Consider the following 19,653-nt stretch of genomic DNA (forward strand, 5'->3'; position numbering starts at 1 on the left):
GCATCTTCTTCAGTTGTGTGCCACCACTTATCAATTGTGAACTGGAGAAGTGTTGCGCGGAAGTCTTTGATCTATTGATGTTATGGAACATTGCGCATGTTCTTTCTCTCTTTTTTACAATCACCTTGGTGACGCAATATGATAGAGACATCTGCCACGTGAAACTGTATCACAACTGTTTGTCAGATTCAAACACTTGGATGCCCTCTCCTACAAAGGAACATTTTCAAAAATAACCTTATTGTTTCTAATGTGGAAAGTTTTTATGCTCTCTCCACATTAATGACCCATTAATGATTGAATATCACACTTTCAAATGATGTTGATAATGTGGAGGTTACTGTAGAGATAATGTCAACGTTTTTGTCCTTTGTATACCCAAAACAATGTCAGAGACATTTTTCACAGAGGTTTATCGTAATAATTGCAAGAATAGTGAAGCATAAGTCGAAAATAGCAGATGTAAAGCTTGACCACGTTTACACTGCCGATTAGAACCTTTCGTCTTCTGTTATTCTGTTTTTCCCATCTTCCAATCTTCAGAAAACGCAACATTGTAAGTTCTCATTCGAAAAAAAACTAACTCATTGAATCCATATGGTTCTCGGTGTCTCCTTTAATTTTTGACCCACTCTCCATATGCTTCTTCTCTTGGACAATTGAACCAGATGTGATTTACCCTCTCACTAGAATATCCTTAGCGCCTTCCGAGTATTTTCAAAGTCTTCTCACATTTCTCATGCTGCAAAAGTGACTCTTCTCCAGTATGGATGCGTAGCGTGAGCTGTTGAGTAAACGCATTTCCGGACGGATTATCCGGCGTGTGCCGCAATGCAGAGGGCCCGTGTGTGAAAAAGCGCATCATCAACGTTTAACTCTTGTGGAAATATGTGTGTTATTTTATTTATTCCCCATATAATCCTTCTGGATCATCAACTATTTGCCCTTTGATAAGTCATGCCATTTCTCTTCACTTTTTCCTCCAAACGCTGTAGTATCCGCTGTGAAGTATTATTTCGCAGTGAAGTCCAACTTTTATCTATTTTTGTAGTTTCCTGCATCAACTTTTGTCTGTAACTATCCAAAGTCAATAATGTTCCCTGAAAGAAGTATATCTCAATTCCCCTCCTCTCAAAGTGCCAGTTTATATCTTTATATCTTTCCTCCTCTTTCCCACGCCCAGCAATCATTATCTTTATCATTCTGATATAATGATCATGTCTTACAGCCAAAATGTCCGATAGCGGCAGTTCGGCATCCACTGTCCACTACGCCAAACCAGTACTTCGCCATGTTCCGATTGCCAGCAGCACCACGCCATCATCACTCGGATCATCTTCGTCGTCATCATCATCTTGTGCGTCGACATCTAAACAGACACCGCGTAAGGTTTTGTAATTGAAATTCTCAATCATATCGTTGTTTTCAGCAAGATCTCCGGTGATTCGATATCCTACAGTCGTGGTGAGCAATAACTCGGTTCTCTCGTCACCCACTTCACTTACTCCTCAAGCAACACCTTCGTACGCTGTTCCCGTTTCTAGAAATGTAAGTTGTGCCAAGAAGAGAATCCCATCTATAAATTGTGTTTCAGCAAATGCAATACTCGGCTTCAAAACTTCAATACGAGCACATGCGTCATCGGTGTAAAATGTTGGACGATGAGAATCAGAAGCTGATGAGAATGCAATCAGATGTAGTGAACGATGCGAATAGGAGAGTTCAGGTCAGTAGCCACTTGACTTTTAATCCCTCATTTTTCTATATCAATTTCTTTCTTTCCGCCGGACAGCATAGCTTTTGTTTGTTCAAGAAACGACCGGTTCACACCAATAGTGACCGGCTTTTAATTAATAGATTCTTGCTTTCAATTTCTCTATTTTTATTCGAAAATATGTGCTCTTGGATTTTTGAAAACTTCTTTCAAACAGAGAAAAATGGCGTAAGTAAGATTCAATAAGGCTGTTAATTTCTTTCTAAACGAATTAATTTGTTAATTTCTTCAATTTCAGATGCATGTCAACGAGATTCGGATGTTAAAAGAAGACAATCGGAAGCTGACAGTCAGCAACAAAGAACTTCGTGACCTGTGTTGTTTTCTTGACGACGATCGACAAAAAACCAGAAAACTCGCTCGTGAATGGCAGAAGTTTGGTCGTTACACAAGTAATCTGATGAAACAAGAAGTCCATTCGTACCACCAGAAAATGGTGAACGTTGAAGAGAAGTTGAGCACGAAAGAGCGAGAAGTTGATGAGCTTCGCCAATTGTGTATGTATCTTGATGAACAGAGACAAAGTCTTATGTCTCATGCTGCTTCCGCTGCACATAATGATTGCGATGATGAAAGTGAAGATTTGGGGTGTGGAAGCAGTGAACAGAGTGGTGGATCTGAAGGCCATAACGACGATGAGAAACTCAACGAGTTCAGTAAGTGCTTCAACCAACACAAAGAATCAACACTTCGACGTATCATGGCTTCATCGATGTGCTCTGAACCATCAGAAGAGGAAGAACGTCGAGAAGTTTCGAAAAGAGAACGATCTCGACTTTTGGGATATATTCAATCGCTGGAAAACCGTATCAAACATCTCGAAATGTCACAGAATCACGTAAGAGTTGTAGATTAAAGATTCGCATTAATTGCAAAAAAGATTTAGGAAAGCTTCTGGAACTCAACATCAAATGTCGGCTCCGATTGCGACGAGAAGACGATCATTGAACGTGGGTGGCTTGGCGAAGAAGTGTTGATGATGAACAGTGAAGATGGAAATATGGGGGACAAGGCGATTATGACAACCTCTTCGGCATCTTCGTCTCATATCGTTGGTAATGATAAATGTGCTATGTTCGATTCGATGACAAGCACGATGACTTCTTCCGGGTGCACAACGTATGCGAGTTCTGGCACCGATGCTGATAGTGTTTTCGTAATGGGTGATGAGATTGGTAAGATATTTTGGAGCTTTCGAATTAATTACATATTTATTTCAGAAATCGGGAATCTCGAAGTCCGATCACTATCCCGAATCGAAGAAGAAGCCACATCAGCCAGTGACACCTTAAAGGAAAGTGCTCGAATGCCTCCGAAAATCGCTCCGCCAGTTTGTTCCTCACTAGTTCTCACACATTTCGAAGATGATGACTGCACGCCTCGGTTAATGAGAAGTGCATCTGAATCCTGCCGTCCCATAACCACATTGATCTCTTCAACGCGAGCCGCCCATAGAAGTGTTTCCGTCGAAAAGAATAATAATAATAATTTACAACATCATGTTTAATCAAAAAAGTAATAGCCACCCTTGACCCAGTTGGAAACCGTTTTTCCGTTACAACAAATGTATCTCTTTTCCCCATTTTTCACATTGTCTTCACCAACTTTGATACCCATTTAACCTTCTAGTCATGACTTTTGATAGATGCTATCACAAAAATGTTTAAAACAGAAAAATGAACAACATTTACAATTATTTACTTGGAATTTTCAAAATGTACAGTCAGAGAAAAAATCTAGAAGGACGACGACGACGAGAACATTTGGGTGTGGGAGAGAGTGTATTCTGAGAACAAAGCAAAACCGGTTTACGCATTTTATGCTAAACATCTGGAATGGTATGGCTGAAAGTTCTAGCTGAAAATTAATCGAATAACAGCACTACTTGTTGCATTTACATGTAATCATGACAAAGCTCTTTTGAATAAGCCCAAAGACGCTCCTGAAGACGTTCATCGGTGGCGTCAGAGCCGCTTCTGAAGGAATTTTAAATTGAAAAAGTTTCAAAATGTTTTTTTTAACCTCATTTGTTTTCCACTCGGATCCAAATACTTTCCAGAAATCTTTTCCAGACAGGGACCTTCGATTAGTTGAGCAAGATTTCCAGCCTGACGACAAATGGATAATGTGGACATTGAAGAAGAGAGGGCAGATGTGGTGCGTCTGAAAATTCAGAATATTAGGAATCCCCTCTAATTTTACGACATGCTTACAATTTCCCATTATTGTTCGACTCTTTTTCCTTTCCCAATTCGATAATATTCACATTGACATGTTGTCGAGCGATATTCATTCTGAAAACCGATACGTTTCAATTTCATTTCTCCGAGACTCAAAGGTGTTCTTTTACCTTCGATGAAGAGCGAAAGCCATCAGATGACACATTAATTTAGATCTTGAGTACTGTAGATACTTCTCGTATTCTTTTTCAGCCATCACATCTGCCCAATCCAACGATGGCCTGGAAAACAGAGAGGAATTCAATTAATTTCTTGTTTTTTTGTGTCGGGAAACCAAAGCTTCCGATTACGGAAATTACATCACAGATGGCGGAAAGAGAGAGCTTTGTGGTGAGCACATGATTCTCTATTCTTCGAAAAAAAGAGCAGCATGGAACGTTAATTAAAGCAAAAAAAGATTGAAAGTACACTCTAGGATAGCTACAGTAATCTTCGTAATCCTTGAAAAACAATCAACTTTCAGACTTCATTTTTTACGTCACGAGTAAAGATTTCATTTTGAATCTTTTTTGTCAAAAAAGGAACACTCTGGATCTACATTTTTATAGTTGACAACTTTTATGTAAAGAATTATTCAAGGTAGTTCTGACCGTTTGAAATCTACAGATTTCAGAAAAATTTCCACAATTTAGCGTGGTTTTACTAACAAGGGAAGTTCATGACGAGGTGAGTTGAACTTTTTCTAAAAATTGGACCCCTGGTACTTTCGACCCTGCTGATTCCAAAAATGCAAGAAAAATCAGCGAAATGCTCACGTGAACCGAGTTATGACCCGTCAAACTTTACAATTTGTTCACGTGGTTAAGCTTTTCACGTTTTCATCGACACTTGTGCTGTAGAATTGCAAGTTTGACGGGTCATAACTCGGTTCACGTGAGCATTTCGCTGATTTTTCTTGCATTTTTGGAATCAGCAGGGTCGAAAGTACCAGGGGTCCAATTTTTAGAAAAAGTTCAACTCACCTCGTCATGAACTTCCCTTGTAAAATGACTGTAACTTTTAGGGATGTCTTTCTGAAAAAAAGTTGTCAACATCAAAAGTGAAGTTCTAGATTGGCTTTATATCTTCAAAAAAAATTGAAACAAAATCATAACTTCTGAGACCACCGCAAAGTCTCAAACTTAAACGGTTTTAGCTGGAAAAGATATGCAGGATTACTGTAGCTACAGTAATCCAAGTTTATGAATTGTTCTCTAAACCGCTCGTTCGTTCTGATACTTTGTATTATAAGAGCGTTAAAGGCACGACAGACAGATTTCATTAATATTTGCAAGTTGTGTCAGAACTTGGTATACAGATACTATCATCTTCTATTATTTCTTGAAATTCAAATCGACAATTTCTCGGAAAAACGTCATCCAAGGAAAGGAATCTTCTTATCCAGATCAAAGTTTTTTGATATTCCCTTTCTCTTCAAGAGAGAATTTCAGAAAGTGCTCCATTTCTCCTTTTCAATTTTTTCTCGTCCTATTCCTTTTTGGTTTGTGTGTTTGTGTGTGTGTTCCCCCAGGGGAAATATCGGATGCAATTTCAAAAATTGACCCCCTTCCTCCCCTTTTGAAATGGTGCTCTTTTCTTTGTTCTCGTCAACTCCAATCTCTGCCTTCTTCTCAAAAAACCATGTTGCAAACCGGAAAAAAAGAAAAGGAAAAGGAAGAAAAACAGGCGAGAAGGGAACGTTCAATTAGATTGTCTTGAGAAATGTCATGTCAGTCTGCGATTTCCGAACATGGTGTTTTCATTGGAGAACACCAACAAAAAATATTTTCAGAGGGAGTTGAAAACGAGTTGGAAAACGGAAACTTTTCCAGACAAATAAACAGAAAAACATGTTAGAAATGGTCAAAGATCTTGGATTTCACGAGTACTGTAGAAGCACTCAGAAGCAGCTGTTATGTGTGTTTAGATACCACTTACCACGTATGAAGTACACTGCCAACTACAATTACATTTGATCGATTGTGGCTGAGAACTGGGAGAAGGAGGTTACAGAGAAGGTAGTGGGCGAGGTAGTTGACCTGGAATTCGGAAGGGTTTGGAACACTCAATCTACAGAAATAATCTACTTATGGGTAGACAAGGTTTGATAAGTGACAGATAAGTCCTGGATTTCGATCTGATTTCTCGAAACAACTGTTTCAGAAGGATTGTAGTTATAGGATCCAAGATTCACAATAATTAGAAATCGTACTTCATCTTCTTCCGAAACTCATAACTTTTCAGTGAAAGAACATACGGATGTATCAAACGTAGTCAGAAATCTGAATTTAATACAGTCTTCTCCAACAAAAAAACTTGTCATAAGTTCATCTTCAATTACAGAATTCTGTTAGAACCCTCTCTTTCAAATTTGAACTTGTCGATTCAGTTACAGGTCGTCTTTCAAGGAATCCTACCCTAGCTCCATTCCTTCCTGATCTCCCACCGTTCCTTACCTGAAAAGTGGACTCCATTCCATCTTTGGTCTCCAGTCTCCGCGGGTACAGTACCCCAGCATTGCACAACAAGATATTGAGTTCTGGGAATCGACGTTCGACCTCTTCAGCAATGATGGCGACCTTTAACTCGAGAGACATTTTCGGTCAAAACATGTTTTTTTTTCAGCTTTTTCAAGTTTTTCAGTCGTCTGCCCCATTTTTATGATGAATAGGAAAAGACAAAAAACCGGAGAAAACACATTTTCAGATATCAGAGAACAGCCTTTTTTGGGGTCATTTGGCATGTTATTTATGGTAAATTTAAGAGTTTACCTCTTTCAGAACTGCGAAATCTCCTGCCACATAGTCGATGTTTGAACTGTTTCCATTCTCCTTCCCGATCCATTCTTTGGTCGCCTGAAATGAAAAAAAAGAATTGAGAATTGGTAGAAGATGCATGAATATTCATGAGAGGAACATCGTCTACTTGTTGAGAGAATCTAGCTTGTTTTGAGGAGAAGGGAGTCTGACGAAACTGGTCAACATGGGAAAGAAAATACTAGAAGGCTTCGAAAAAGAATAGAATGTGATATCTCCCTGATAAGAAAATGAGAGATTCGTAATAATCAGAAAGTATCAAATATCTCCTCTATCCACTCACAATACATTTCTCTTCGGTTCTTCCGTGAATGATCACAAAATTATCTGGATGAGCAGCGAGGTCCAACGCCGTTTGTTTTCCGATTCCGTCAGTTGCTCCAGTGATTAGAATTGTCCGTTTGTAAGTGGTGGTCATTTTTCACAAGTTTGACCTGAAGTTAATCACTTTTTAGTTTAAGAAAAAAGTTAGAGAAGGCGGGTAAAATACGTTTCCACGTGGTTGTTGAAGAGCACCCACACTCACACCAGTTGTTGTGATGGAGCATGTGTGTGTGTGTGGTCTTGAAAAAAAGAAAACTGAGCCTTGGCTCGAAATGCCAAGGAGCACAACACCCGGGAGCAAGAGGGAGAAGGGGGACCACGCCCATTTTTCGAACATTTTTGAAGCGGCGAGCAACAACAGAAGATGAGCGACACGGAAGATAGAGAGAGAAGGGGAATGGGAATCGGGAAGAGAGAGAGAGAGAGAGATGGAGGAATAGAAAGGAACGGAAATGGTGGTGATGGGAAAGAAGAGTGGAAGAAGGGACACAGGAAGTTGAGAAGATGGACATTTGGAAACATGAAGAACGAAAAAGAGAGAGATCTAACTGACTCCAAAGAGATGAACAATCACATCCATTCGAAGTGCACGTCATATTTTTTGGCGAGTTCATTTTGGGTTCAAACAGACTGGAAGAGAAGACAAGTTTTTTTTGTAATCTATCTGAAATCTGTAAAATTGTGGGTCCTGTAATAACAGGGACTGCTCTATATCACAAAATTCAGACTTTTCTGTCCTCAAAATCTAGGTTTTCATTACTGTCTAGTTTTTCGGAACGGTACTTGAAAAGCAACCATATAGAGTTTTTATAGGATTTATGGTTTAATTTTTTCTAGAGTTTCTAGATTTGTACGAGATTCTGACAAAATCTTGAAGAGTACCCCTACCAATCTCGAAAATGATACTGTCTGAATTGAACACCGAGAAAGAGAAACTGAAATAACTGTTACAGTAGCTAGACTTCTTTTCGAAGAACTGATATTGTCTGTAAAACCAGTGTTATATTTTGAATTCTCTTTTTTAGAGAGTTAAATTTATTTTAAAAAACCAGCTTAACTTTTGGTCATTAAATTTTAATACATGTAGTTTCCAGTTGAAATTGAGGTTCTTTGAAGGGCTGTTAAGATGTTTCTGACTGTTCCATAAGTTAAGCGATTAGTGGAATCTGTAGATTAAACATAGAGCTTTATTTTGGTAGTTTTCCTCTTTATGGTAAGAGGCCCACCGGAAAAGTTATAGGCAATCAGTACAGACTGCTCCACGCTACACAGAAATGAATAGGGGACACTTTACTGATCTATAACTCCCTAAATAGGGGACACTTTGCTGATCTATAACTCCCTAGGTAGGAATCGAATAAAAAAGTTGTCAACTACAAAAACAAAGAACTACCTTACTACGTTATAACCTACAAAAGTTTACATTATTGGCCAGTTCATAATTCTCAACTGAAAGCTGAAACTGTAGCATTCTTTATGTCCTACCGTACATTTTTTATGAAAGATTTTGATACAAGTCACATATTTTTCTGGATTTCCCAAATACTACTCCCATTTTCTTCAAAAAGACGTGTATTTTGTACCTTACAAGGAAGAGCTTCTCGTCAAGAAGAAAAGAAAAAACTCAACAAAGAAATAATAAGTTGACGTTCAAAAGAGAAATGGTCCATGTCCTGTGTCGTGACACAGCAATTTTCTCAGTTGGAAATACGAGTCAAGCCTTCCACATGTGACTTGTTGCTTTCACTCCCACACAAATGTTTGACTTCCGGAAGCACCGACTTCCGACTTCCAACCGACCGAAAATTGCTGTCATGTCATTTCAGAATTTGTTTGAATTTGAATTTGCGAAGGTGAAAAATATAAAAATGCAAAAAGAGAAAAACTAGGCGAGTTGGATTCTGGTAGCTCTCTATAATCATCTAGACTCTATGAAATGGACGAGAAACTGGACTCATTCTGAATCTTTTTCCATCAAAATACAAACAAAAACACGCCGATGAGGAGCTAGCTTTAAAACCAATTCCATTTCCCTTGCTGACCCACAAAAAATCATAGAAAGAAGTGCACATTTCTGGGATTCCAAGAAGACGATAGAAGCGAGGAAAAACAGAGACGCGCACATGAAAAAATGAATTAATGGGAGCAAAAGAAGAAGAAAAGGGGAGCCGCGAGGCCAATTGGAAGACGAAGAAAACGACGAAGAAGAAGGTTTTTCTTCTCCTTTTTTCTTAGAGCTATTTTTGGTATTGATGGTTGTGGACAAGAAGAAAAGATGAGGCCAAATGGAATAGAAGAAACAAGTGGAAGAAGGAAGAGAGTGGATGAAGAATGACTTGTCGACACAATTGGGAATATGAGTTGGTCAAATAACTTTTGGTTCGATAAATTGTTTTCTTTTGTTTCAGATATGAAGTGGGCGTTATGGGGGAACATTTTTTGGTAAACATGCATTAGGGTAAATGGAAAAAAGCCAGCCCTTTTATAGGATTGGTGTGTAAAATCAGACAATCATGAATATAAAAAAACAGATTTCTATGAAATAAGTTTTTAACTACAACCATGAAGATCGGATTAATTTCAATCCAAAAGTCTTCCTTTGGAGCAATTTGATACGATATTGGTGCAATGACAGGCTCTCAAAGTTTCCCATTTTCAAAAAACCATTCAAATCGATCGCTACATTTTTTTTCAAAACTGGAACTTATTCTAAAAAAAGTAACCTGGGTTGGTACTTTTCGATTACACAATTCTTCATCCCTTTCTCTTGAAATTGCTTACAATTTGGAGATTAGGTTACTGTACGATTACTGTAGTTTCTATCGAAACACTTTCTCCATGAGGAAGCGGCTATGATGGAAGTTATGCAACAAAACTCCAGATGTAGAAATGATATGCAGTATCAAGTCCACTATTCCCCTAGTTATCTGTAGGTATTCAGGTTTTCCATCCCTTGACTATCGAACAACAACGACGTCAGAATGTGATCAGATAAGTTCATCTGATCTCTCCTCTTTCGAAATTCAAAAAAACAAACAGAATAACGAAAAAGCAAGACGAAAAAACACAGACTGCAAGGGGACCCTAAATAAACGAAATTCGAGAAGATAGGAGGCATAAAAATGGAAAAAGTGGAAAAAAGAAATGCCATTTATAGAAGAAAAAGAAGAAAAAATGCATTTTATCCTTTTACTCTAGCCAAAACAGAGACATAAATGTTGTGTATTTAGGAAGAAAAAAGGATAGAGACTCGAGAAAAGCAGTTGTTGGCACTCAGCCAAATGACTCTTTTTGAGTCTTTTTGTCACACACATACACAGATTTGGTCATGGGTTAGTTGAAAAAATGAAGAAGAAAAAAGGGAAACGGAGTACAGAGAGAGTTCGAAGCGACAAGTGTCACTGGGGAGTTGTCCCTTCCGGAACCAGAAAACGGATGAAAATTGAGGAGGAGATGAAGAAAAAGAAGAGAAAAAAGAGTTGTGACTTTTTGAAATATAAACATGACATACTTTTCAAAGAGTGTGTTTTGGAAAATGGGTTGAAGAGTTGATCTTTTGGAAGTGAAGAACAGAAACAATATCAGTTCAATGGAAATGCCCCGACCAAAACTCTGGATTTCAGAAACTCAGATGATTTATCTCTCCTCAAAGAGTCTGAATCATGTGGAACAACACTTAAATTTGGAAGAATTTGATTTGACAATTCAGAGCAATTTATTCGTATATCTTATATCAATGTTATCATTTCAACCAATAATACAACTTTTTTACTTTTTTCAATACGACAATAAAATTGTTCTCAAAACAACATCTTCTCTATACAGATCTACTTTATATCACCTTTTAAAGTTTTGGCTGTCTTCACTCTCGATTTCTGTCATTATCGAATGTGGGATACCAGTTTTTCAACTCTCTTCATGATACAGCATTTGAAAGAGTTGGAAGTAGTGCTGAAAGTTATGAAAGTAAACAGATGATATGAGTGTATCCGGAAAATATTTTTGAGTTTTAACTTTTTGATTTAATTTGGTTGTTATCAGCTTTGAATCAAATGTTCATTATCTTTTGACGGGACTGTGTATATGAACTCATACGGGTGAGGAAAGTCCCTTAAATACATGTTCCTTAGGTCAACAAGGACTGTCAGGTGACGTGAAAGATTCCCAGTCCTCGTCACACCATTACGTACACAGCTCAATAACCCGACAATCGATTCGGCGTTTGAAAGTATGCATTTTTTCTGTGATTTACCTTATGTAGTTTCCAAGAAGCTTTTCGACTTTCTAGAATATGAAACAAGGTAAGCATCTTGTTTTCAAGTGTGATTATTTAATAACATTTCAGATTATCCCTACGGAAATGTTCCAAATGAACGAAAAACTTAGTGAACTTTTTTCCTATTTCCTTCGATTATATGAAAATTTTTACTGATCCATTTTCAATGAAACTCTGGCAAATGGGTTCAGAAGTAAAGGTTGATTATAGTCTCTCGAACGGGATCTATAACATTTTAAAGGAAGCGTTTCTCGCGGTTTTTTTCAACACGACAGATGAGACGACTATTGAAAAGACTGTGAACAAGATGGGAATGATCCTCAAAAACAAGAAAATCAAAATAAAGAATCTAGTTATATCATGTAAGTTTGGAGGAAAAAATATTTTGCTATGAGTCCATATGACCAAAAAACGCGTCTTCTTGTATTATTATGTTGATCTAGGCAAAACTATTGCAGTTTTTTTGTAAATTGCTATCTCCAGATCAGCCACCTTTTAAGAATTTAACAGCCAGTAAAACTCTGATCGAGAAGTAATACAAAATTTATGAGAAAACTACGAGTTACTCTTTACGTAGTACAAAGTAATGAGACATAAAATTTCATCAGTTTACAGTTATCTGTGAGCATCATGGAGCGGAAGAAGTGACCAGAGAACAAATATATCTCATTTCTAACTTGTCTAAAATGATGTTGGCTTCTTTGAATCATCAACTCATCGTGGAGAATTTCACTATTTTTTATAATGGGAATCAGGATGAAGTGATGTGCTTCTTGCCTTTTCTCAAACCGGGTGGGTTGACTCAATATCAATTTTATTAATATATTGGCAAACTTGCAGGATACTTGAAGAAAATTGAATTATTTAATCGTGGTTCTGGAGATGCTCCTCTTGATAAAGTTATGAACCTTCCGCAAGTGATAAAAACTAAACAAATTAATATTAGCAATTTTGATAGTGTGCCGCTGGAGTCATTTTGGAATATTCCAATTGTTCATCTTGCGCGAACTAACATAAATTTTCAAGAAGTGAACTCACTCATTCAGGTTCGTAGGTTCATTTACTATTCTTTTACACTAAACCATCACTTACATTTAGCACTACTTCCAACTTGATACTTTCAAGTACATTCGTTTCTCTGCACCCGAAAAAGACTGGTTTCCTCCTGACTCCCCGACTTTCGATGATGGCGAAAATCGGAAGGTGATGATTGTCAAAGGACCCAAGTTTGCTATAAGAACTATTCATCGTATGGATAGAAGATATGTTACTGTCAGAAAAATTCCTTTGCCATATTGAAAAGAATTTTAAGATGTTTTTAAACTGCTACAGTTGAATAAATGGTCAGAAGTTAACAGTGTTGGTTGTGTGAATGAAAGCGTTTCGTTCGGTTCGAGCATTTTCTTAGATACATTCTGTAACTAATAAATTCTGGATAACTCTTTATGGATTCTGAATTGTTTACCTCGTTTCAAAAGAATTCGGTTCTGGATATATATACGGTAGATCACAGAAAAAAGAAGCATTTCTTATTTTCTTTTTACTGTGAGTGTAATTGTGTAATGAATTCTGATAAAAGCACATTGGATGGCCACGTTGATTTGAGGTCACATTGATTTGAATATTCTCACAGTTTCGTCAAGTATGTACTTCTGCAGATAACTGGATAACTAAAAACTTTAAAAAAAAACTATTTAGTTATCCTGAAGATGAATCTCAAAATTTGGACATTCTAATTTTGCGATAAAAACAATATTTGTAATTTAGCCAAACGTTCATAATCTTTCGTGCGGTACTGTGTGTATGAAGTGATACGGGTGTGGGCATTCTATTACATTTTTCTAATGTCAACACGGACTGCCAGATGACGTGGAAGATTCCCAGTCCTCGTTGCACCATTACGTACACAGCTCAATAAACCGACAATCGATTCCTCGTTTGAAAATATGCATTTTTTCTGCGATTTACCGTATGTTGCTTCCAAGAAGCTTTTCGATTTTCTAGATTATGAAACAAGGTAAGCATCTAATATTCAAGTGTGATTATTTAACAATTAAAACAGATTATCTCTACGGAAATGTTCCAAACGAACTGAAAACTTGGTGGACATTTTTCCAGCGTGCTTCACGAGTCTGAGACTCTCAACTTATCCGTTTTCTATGGAATTTTGGCAAAAGAGCACAGGAAGAAGATTCGACTGTAGCCTCACAAATTTCCTTCACATTATTTGGTGGGAAGCATTACTCGGAATTTTCTTCAGAACTGTAGATGAGACGACTATTGAAAAGACTGTGAACAAGATGGGAATGGTCCTCCAGGACAACAATATCAAAATAAAGAATCTAGTTGTTTCATGTAAGTTTGAAGACAGAAATCGGTTGTTATGATTTTAAATATCAAAAGTAAAGAACTTGAGTTTTCTGTTAATTGACACCTCTTTCCCAGAAGCATTTCAATTGAAGTTCTATCAGTCAGTAGAAGTATGTACTGGAAGGAGCTGCACGTTTACAAAATGTCAGAAACATAGCAGTTGTTCTGTTAGTTGACTATCTCAACGGAACGTTTCTAAAAAACTTCCTACTTGGCAACACTGCTTCAAATTAATTGATCAAAGCTGAGAATCCGAAACACTATTTTTACTCTTTTTTAACTCAACACGTTTCCAAACGGAGATTCAACTTTTAGTGTCCGGACCATCGACAGCTCCAGATAAAATAGTTTTCTAAAGTTAGAAGGTCGATAAAGTTTTTTCGGCATGGATTGTTCTTCAAAAAATGTGGATTAACTCTTTCTTTTTTAGTTCCTCAATCTTATTGTTAGCACAGAAAGTCATCAAGAGGTAATGAGACCTCTATAATATAATATAGACATTCCATGCCGGAACTGCAAGCTATTCTTTCAAATTAATAAAACACGTTTCAATCAGCTTACAGTTATTCATAAAGTTCCTGGAATGGAAGACGTGACCCAAGAACAAATACACCTCGTTTCTAACTTGTCTAAAATGATGTTGGCTTCATTGAATCATCAACTTATCGTGGAGAACTTCACCATGTTTTATTGTGGGAATCAAGATGAAGTGATGTGTTTCTTACCATTTCTCAAACCGGGTGGGTTGACTCGAAATCCACGTTTTAAATATTGATAGATTTGCAGGATACTTGAAAAAAATTGAATTAGTTAATTGTGGTACTGGAGACGCTTCTCTTGATAATGTTATGAACCTTCCTCAAGTGGTAAAAGCTAAAGAAATTAAGATCAGAAATATTCCGCGAAACAGGATGCCACTGGAGTCATTTTGGAATATTCCAATTGTTCATCTTGCGCGAACTAACATAAATTTTCAAGAAGTGAACTCACTCATTCAGGTTCGTAAGTTCATTTACTATTCTTTTACACTAAACCATCACTTACATTTAGCACTACTTCCAACTTGATACTTTTGAGTACATTCGTTTGAGCGCTGCCGAAATGAACTGGTTTCCTCATGACTCCCCGACTTTCGATGATGGCGAAAATCGGAAAGTGATGATAGTCAAAGGACCCAAATTTGCTATAAAAATTATTCATCAAATGGATGGAGGATATGTTACTCTCACAAAGATTCCTTTGCCATATTGAAAAGAATTGTAAAATTTCTTTAAACTGCTACACTTGAATAAATGGTCAGAAGTTAACAGTGTTGATAGTGTCAATGAAAGCGTTTCGCTCGCTACGAGCATTTTCTTAGAGACATTCTGGATAAGTCCTTACGGATTCTGAATTGTTTACCCCGTTTCATAATCGATAAAGCAGAACAGGGTTTTCGATGCAACATAAATATTGTCGAAATAAAAAAAGTGATACCCGGGTGTTTGCGGACTCAATGCAAAATTATTAAAAATTAGCATTGAGTCCGCAAACACCGGGTATCACTTTTTTTATTTCGACAATAGGTCACAGAAAAAATCATTCATCAACAAGAATCAGAGTTAACTTTTTTTGAGTCACTCTGATGTCAGCTGTTTCGTGTCCAGTGGATCTTATCTCCCACAAATACACTTATGTCAGTTGGATCAGTTCTTTTGTTCGAGTGGTTTTTATCTCCTCAGCAAGACTTCTCATAGTGACTAGTGACTATCTACCTTCCTCATTTCATTTGGAACATCTTTTCATCGACAATTCTATGTAGTGTTTATTCCTTACTGCAGTTATTAAAATACGAGAAAGAATTTCATTTTAAAAATTTCTGATAATTAATTGGGATCCACCTTCCCCTATCAATCTGATCCGAGATCTGATATATAACCTTTCAAAAATAAATTTTAAATTCGCGCTTTTTTGAGCACCGCTTTCTGTTTACGGAAAATGCAGCTCATTTTACGACATCTGGCTTTAAGCGCTTTCATCTACGATTCTTGTTATTGATCATGTTATTTTTAGCATTAAACAATCTGGAAATTTTAAATGTTATGTAAACAATAGTGCTATCATAATGTAATACGATGACAATAATCGACCATTTTTGAGAGCAACTATTTCGAAACCTTTCTTTCCCCGATTCTTCTAAAAGTCTTGAAATATTTCTTCCCAGTTTCTTCTCAATTTCACAACGTTTCACCTGTTACGATTCCCAATTACTTCTCCAATTCCTCATGCCCGTTTACTTTTTTCCTTTCTCTCCACAATTGTTTTATTGCTCAGTTGCTATAAGCAATGAAATTCGCAATGTTTGTTTATCTAAAACTTGTTTTTGTGGTCTCTTACTGTTCAGTTCATATCACAAGACTCTCCACTTTTTCTCAATTCCTCGCGTGTCCCCGCCTTCCCGTGACTCACAACAAACGAAATAGTGTTTACTTTAGAGAGACACCCGACACCACGCGGATCGATAAACAACACATACCATGAAAGCCATTCTCGTCGTCGCCTTCATTGTCAGTTGTGCTACAATTACAGTGAACGCAAGTATGGTTGGTGGATTCAAAGATCAAGACGCTTCTGCGCCAGAGTATCATGTAAGTTGTTAATTTACTCTGTTTTCCGTCCTCACTTCATCAGAATAATACAGTATTCGAATTGTAACCGTTTCCTGTTACATTCGAAATGAGCAAAAAGTCAAACTGGAAGTAAAACTTCTATTTTGTACTGCTCTGTCAATTTCTAGAATTTCTGGCTCTGCGAATTCTATTCAGAAGTTGTGACTACGTCAATCCATTTCTTTTTTTGCAGGCTCACGCCTGGAAGGCCGTGAAGGGTATCAACGATCAAGCATCGAACAACGGACCCTACTACTTCGTTCCGATCAAGGTTTGTGATCTTTCTCGTGAGAATATGTGACTGAAAAAGAAAGCAGTATGTTTTCTGAAGCTCGGCAAACATTCATAACGTTGATTGAAGTGGTGGAAATTTCTTCATTTTGACACTTTTACAACAAAAATTTCGGTGATAATCAACATTTTTTCCATGCAAATGATTTACTTTCCTTTGGTGGTAGTGGTGATTGGAGCCGAAGTGGTACTCGCTACATCATGATTGTTGAGAACAATGATAAGGATGGAGCCAGCGAGTAGTGCTCCCCAAATCGCCCAGAACATACCAATCGCTGTGAATCTTAAGCATCAGAAATTAGAAAATAATATGTTTATGTGAACCGAACCTAGCAATACGCCATTTTGGCTCAACTCTCTTCGCATTCAGCTCATCAAGAGAATAACCAATTTGTGGCAACTCCTCAACGACCTCAAAAACTTATATATTATTTTTCAACTTCAAAAATCTCATACTTTTCTCTGCTTGACAGATACTTCCGAGCTAACAGTGTAAGAAGATTCTGACGTGTCGGTTCTCATTTTTCCTGAAAAATAACAGAAATGAAAGAAAGTGAAGACAGAAAATGAATTTAAAAGTGATAGTACGATCGATTGAGAGGCTAGATAAGGTGAAGAGCAAACATTTCAAACAAGACATGAAAATGATGAGAGAACAAAGTGTTTTTGATCAATAAATATTGGAGAGAAAGAGGGTAGAACGTTAAAAAGGATTATATGGTTGGCAAATCGGGGAGAATCAAATGTTGTGATGACAAAACATAATACTTTTCCAGGTCATCAAGGCTCAAACGCAAGTCGTCGCTGGAGTCAACACGAAACTCGAGGTTCTCGTCGGAGAGTCATCGTGCAAGAAGGGCGAGATGCAAGTTCACGAGTTGACTGCATCGAACTGTCAGGCCAAGGACGGAGGCAACCGTGCAATCTATCAAGTCTCCGTCTGGGAGAAGCCATGGGAGAACTTCGAGCAATTCACCGTCGAGAAGGTTCGTGACGTTTCTGCCGATGAGCAGATCTGAAAATCTTCAATAATTCACTTTTCCCCCTAACAACTCCTAACAAAATTCCATTTATTTTCTGTATTTTGTGTAATCATTTCAATGATCATTTTGATGCCTTTAACGAGTTGTACATAAATCATTCTTCATTAATATCTTTTCCGCTTCACGCAGATTTATTTATCACACAATGCTTTGAAAAACAGTTATAAAACAGAAATAAATGCCCTTACAGGAAAATCACATTAGATCACATTGGTACAAGAAGACGACTAGATGCATTGAGTTTTCACGAAATATACAAGTAAAATTGATGATAAAACATTCAGTTATTAAAGCTTTAAGCTATCTTCAGAATCGTTGATTTTCTATCGACAGTTGAATCCAAGTCATACGTGATATCCAAGAAGTCAGCCCACCAGATTGGAATCGGAATAGTTGCCAGATGGAACAGCGAGTGGGAATCGAAAATCCAAAAGACTGGAACAAAATCCAATAGTTCCAGGCCAGTAGCGAGATTCGCCCAAATTATGAGTCGCATGAGGAGAATATCTGGCTCTTGGAGTGAACCGAGATTTATTTTTCTGAAAATGAAATGATTTTATATGATTTCATCTAATAAATTGGCGAACCTTCTATAGAGATGATGGGCGTAGAGAGCGGTGGCGCAGAGAGAGAATGCTATGCAACAGAACATGTTGTAACCATAGTCGAAGTGGGTCTGTAACAATTGAAATTTTAAATTTAGATGATTTGAAAGAGAAACTAACCGCCATATCTTTGAAATGTTTCAAGAATACTCCGATAAACAATAGTTGCATCAGTTTGATGAGCCTTCTTCCTATTAGCGAATACTGTAATTGAGGACTTGTGAACACTAATGAGACATAGAAGGCCGATAGGACGAAGGTGTAAGCTCCGAAATAGTCCATTTTCTCGGTGATATCACAATCGAACATATGGAAAAGAGTTGAAGAAATCCAGGTGAACATTCCAACATGAGCATAGATAAGCCACATTGTTCGATTCGGAAGATCCTTCATTCGTTTGAATCGTTGAAGCATTTTATATACAGTGAAGAGATTGAGAAGTGAGAAAATGACGGAGGCGGGCTCCTGAATGATGAATCCGAAGGGGAGAGGAATGGCAAGGAACGGCCATTTTCCGTGGAATTGTGGAACATTTCCGAAGTTACTGAAAGAGTTTTTGATTAGATTTTCAATTTTTATTGAATGCTCACCTCTCAAAATGTTCCGTTGTCTCCCACATACATTCGTATCGACACCAAAAACAATCTCCACGAACCCAGTCGAATGTTCCAAATGTTCTGGAGCAGTTGTATCTGTTTATACAGATTTGTGTGCATTCTTGATACCAGATACTTCTGAAAACTGGGAGAGACGTTAGAAGTTTAAAAATAATCTCTAGAAATGTACCTGTCTCCTGGAGAAGCTTCTGTTCCTACAGTGCACAATGAGATCAAGAGAACCGCCACCCATTTCATTATCATCTGTAAAAGTACGGTAGAATAGCTTGGATTGCGAAGCTTTGAGAAGATATATAAAGGAGGTCCGTTCTATGAAAGCTTTAAAACATTATTATAATTCAATCGTTTATATTAAAAATGAAACTAATCCAGATATTTTACAAAAACTCTTTCCAAACAAAACAAATTGCGCGTGGAATATCGAACGGTTGACCCGTCGGGGGGATTGGGTTGGAATAGGTATTTTACATAGAAAAAAAGACTGAAAACCTTCGAAAAAATTGAAGGAAGAATTGACGAGATAACGGGGAATTTTTGGGAGGGCATTCTTTGGGAAACAACAGGTTGAAACATGGCAAATTGTGATCACGAACAGGAGCACAAACAGGGGAAAAGAAAGGAAGAAAGAGAAAAGAAAGACCGGATAATATGAATAAATTGGGAGTAAAAG

General features: G+C 37.4%; 6 protein-coding genes across 6 annotated transcripts; 3 read left to right on the top strand and 3 right to left on the bottom strand.

Moving 5' to 3' along the window:
* Window positions 1-3,668: 3,668 nt before the first annotated feature.
* Window positions 3,669-7,227, bottom strand: GCK72_017856 (uncharacterized protein; the record flags this gene model as incomplete). The annotated part of the gene is made up of 8 exons (XM_003112751.2): window positions 3,669-3,750; window positions 3,797-3,937; window positions 3,988-4,068; window positions 4,125-4,235; window positions 5,932-6,032; window positions 6,450-6,572; window positions 6,765-6,848; window positions 7,093-7,227. The coding sequence occupies 8 exons, from the start codon at window positions 7,225-7,227 to the stop codon at window positions 3,669-3,671; spliced, it is 858 nt and encodes a 285-aa protein (XP_003112799.2).
* A 4,871-nt stretch (window positions 7,228-12,098) lies between these two features.
* GCK72_017857 (uncharacterized protein) lies at window positions 12,099-12,708 on the top strand (the record flags this gene model as incomplete). The annotated part of the gene is made up of 3 exons (XM_003112618.2): window positions 12,099-12,201; window positions 12,250-12,455; window positions 12,508-12,708. 3 exons carry the CDS (start codon window positions 12,099-12,101, stop codon window positions 12,706-12,708), a joined length of 510 nt encoding a protein of 169 aa, XP_003112666.2.
* A 1,705-nt stretch (window positions 12,709-14,413) lies between these two features.
* Window positions 14,414-15,030, top strand: GCK72_017858 (uncharacterized protein; the record flags this gene model as incomplete). Its single annotated transcript, XM_003112498.2, has 3 exons — window positions 14,414-14,519; window positions 14,566-14,777; window positions 14,830-15,030. 3 exons carry the CDS (start codon window positions 14,414-14,416, stop codon window positions 15,028-15,030), a joined length of 519 nt encoding a protein of 172 aa, XP_003112546.2.
* A 1,265-nt stretch (window positions 15,031-16,295) lies between these two features.
* On the top strand, window positions 16,296-17,737 carry GCK72_017859 (uncharacterized protein; the record flags this gene model as incomplete). The annotated part of the gene is made up of 3 exons (XM_003112286.2): window positions 16,296-16,406; window positions 16,621-16,698; window positions 17,495-17,737. The coding sequence occupies 3 exons, from the start codon at window positions 16,296-16,298 to the stop codon at window positions 17,735-17,737; spliced, it is 432 nt and encodes a 143-aa protein (XP_003112334.1).
* Window positions 16,866-17,240, bottom strand: GCK72_017860 (uncharacterized protein; the record flags this gene model as incomplete). The annotated part of the gene is made up of 3 exons (XM_053732285.1): window positions 16,866-17,001; window positions 17,048-17,130; window positions 17,175-17,240. 3 exons carry the CDS (start codon window positions 17,238-17,240, stop codon window positions 16,866-16,868), a joined length of 285 nt encoding a protein of 94 aa, XP_053581198.1.
* A 319-nt stretch (window positions 17,738-18,056) lies between the features above and the next one.
* GCK72_017861 (uncharacterized protein) lies at window positions 18,057-19,226 on the bottom strand (the record flags this gene model as incomplete). The annotated part of the gene is made up of 5 exons (XM_003112716.2): window positions 18,057-18,300; window positions 18,349-18,437; window positions 18,487-18,910; window positions 18,957-19,100; window positions 19,153-19,226. The coding sequence occupies 5 exons, from the start codon at window positions 19,224-19,226 to the stop codon at window positions 18,057-18,059; spliced, it is 975 nt and encodes a 324-aa protein (XP_003112764.2).
* Window positions 19,227-19,653: the final 427 nt, after the last annotated feature.

Source organism: Caenorhabditis remanei, chromosome V, assembly GCF_010183535.1.
Source record: "Caenorhabditis remanei strain PX506 chromosome V, whole genome shotgun sequence".
Lineage (NCBI taxonomy): Eukaryota > Metazoa > Nematoda > Chromadorea > Rhabditida > Rhabditidae > Caenorhabditis > Caenorhabditis remanei.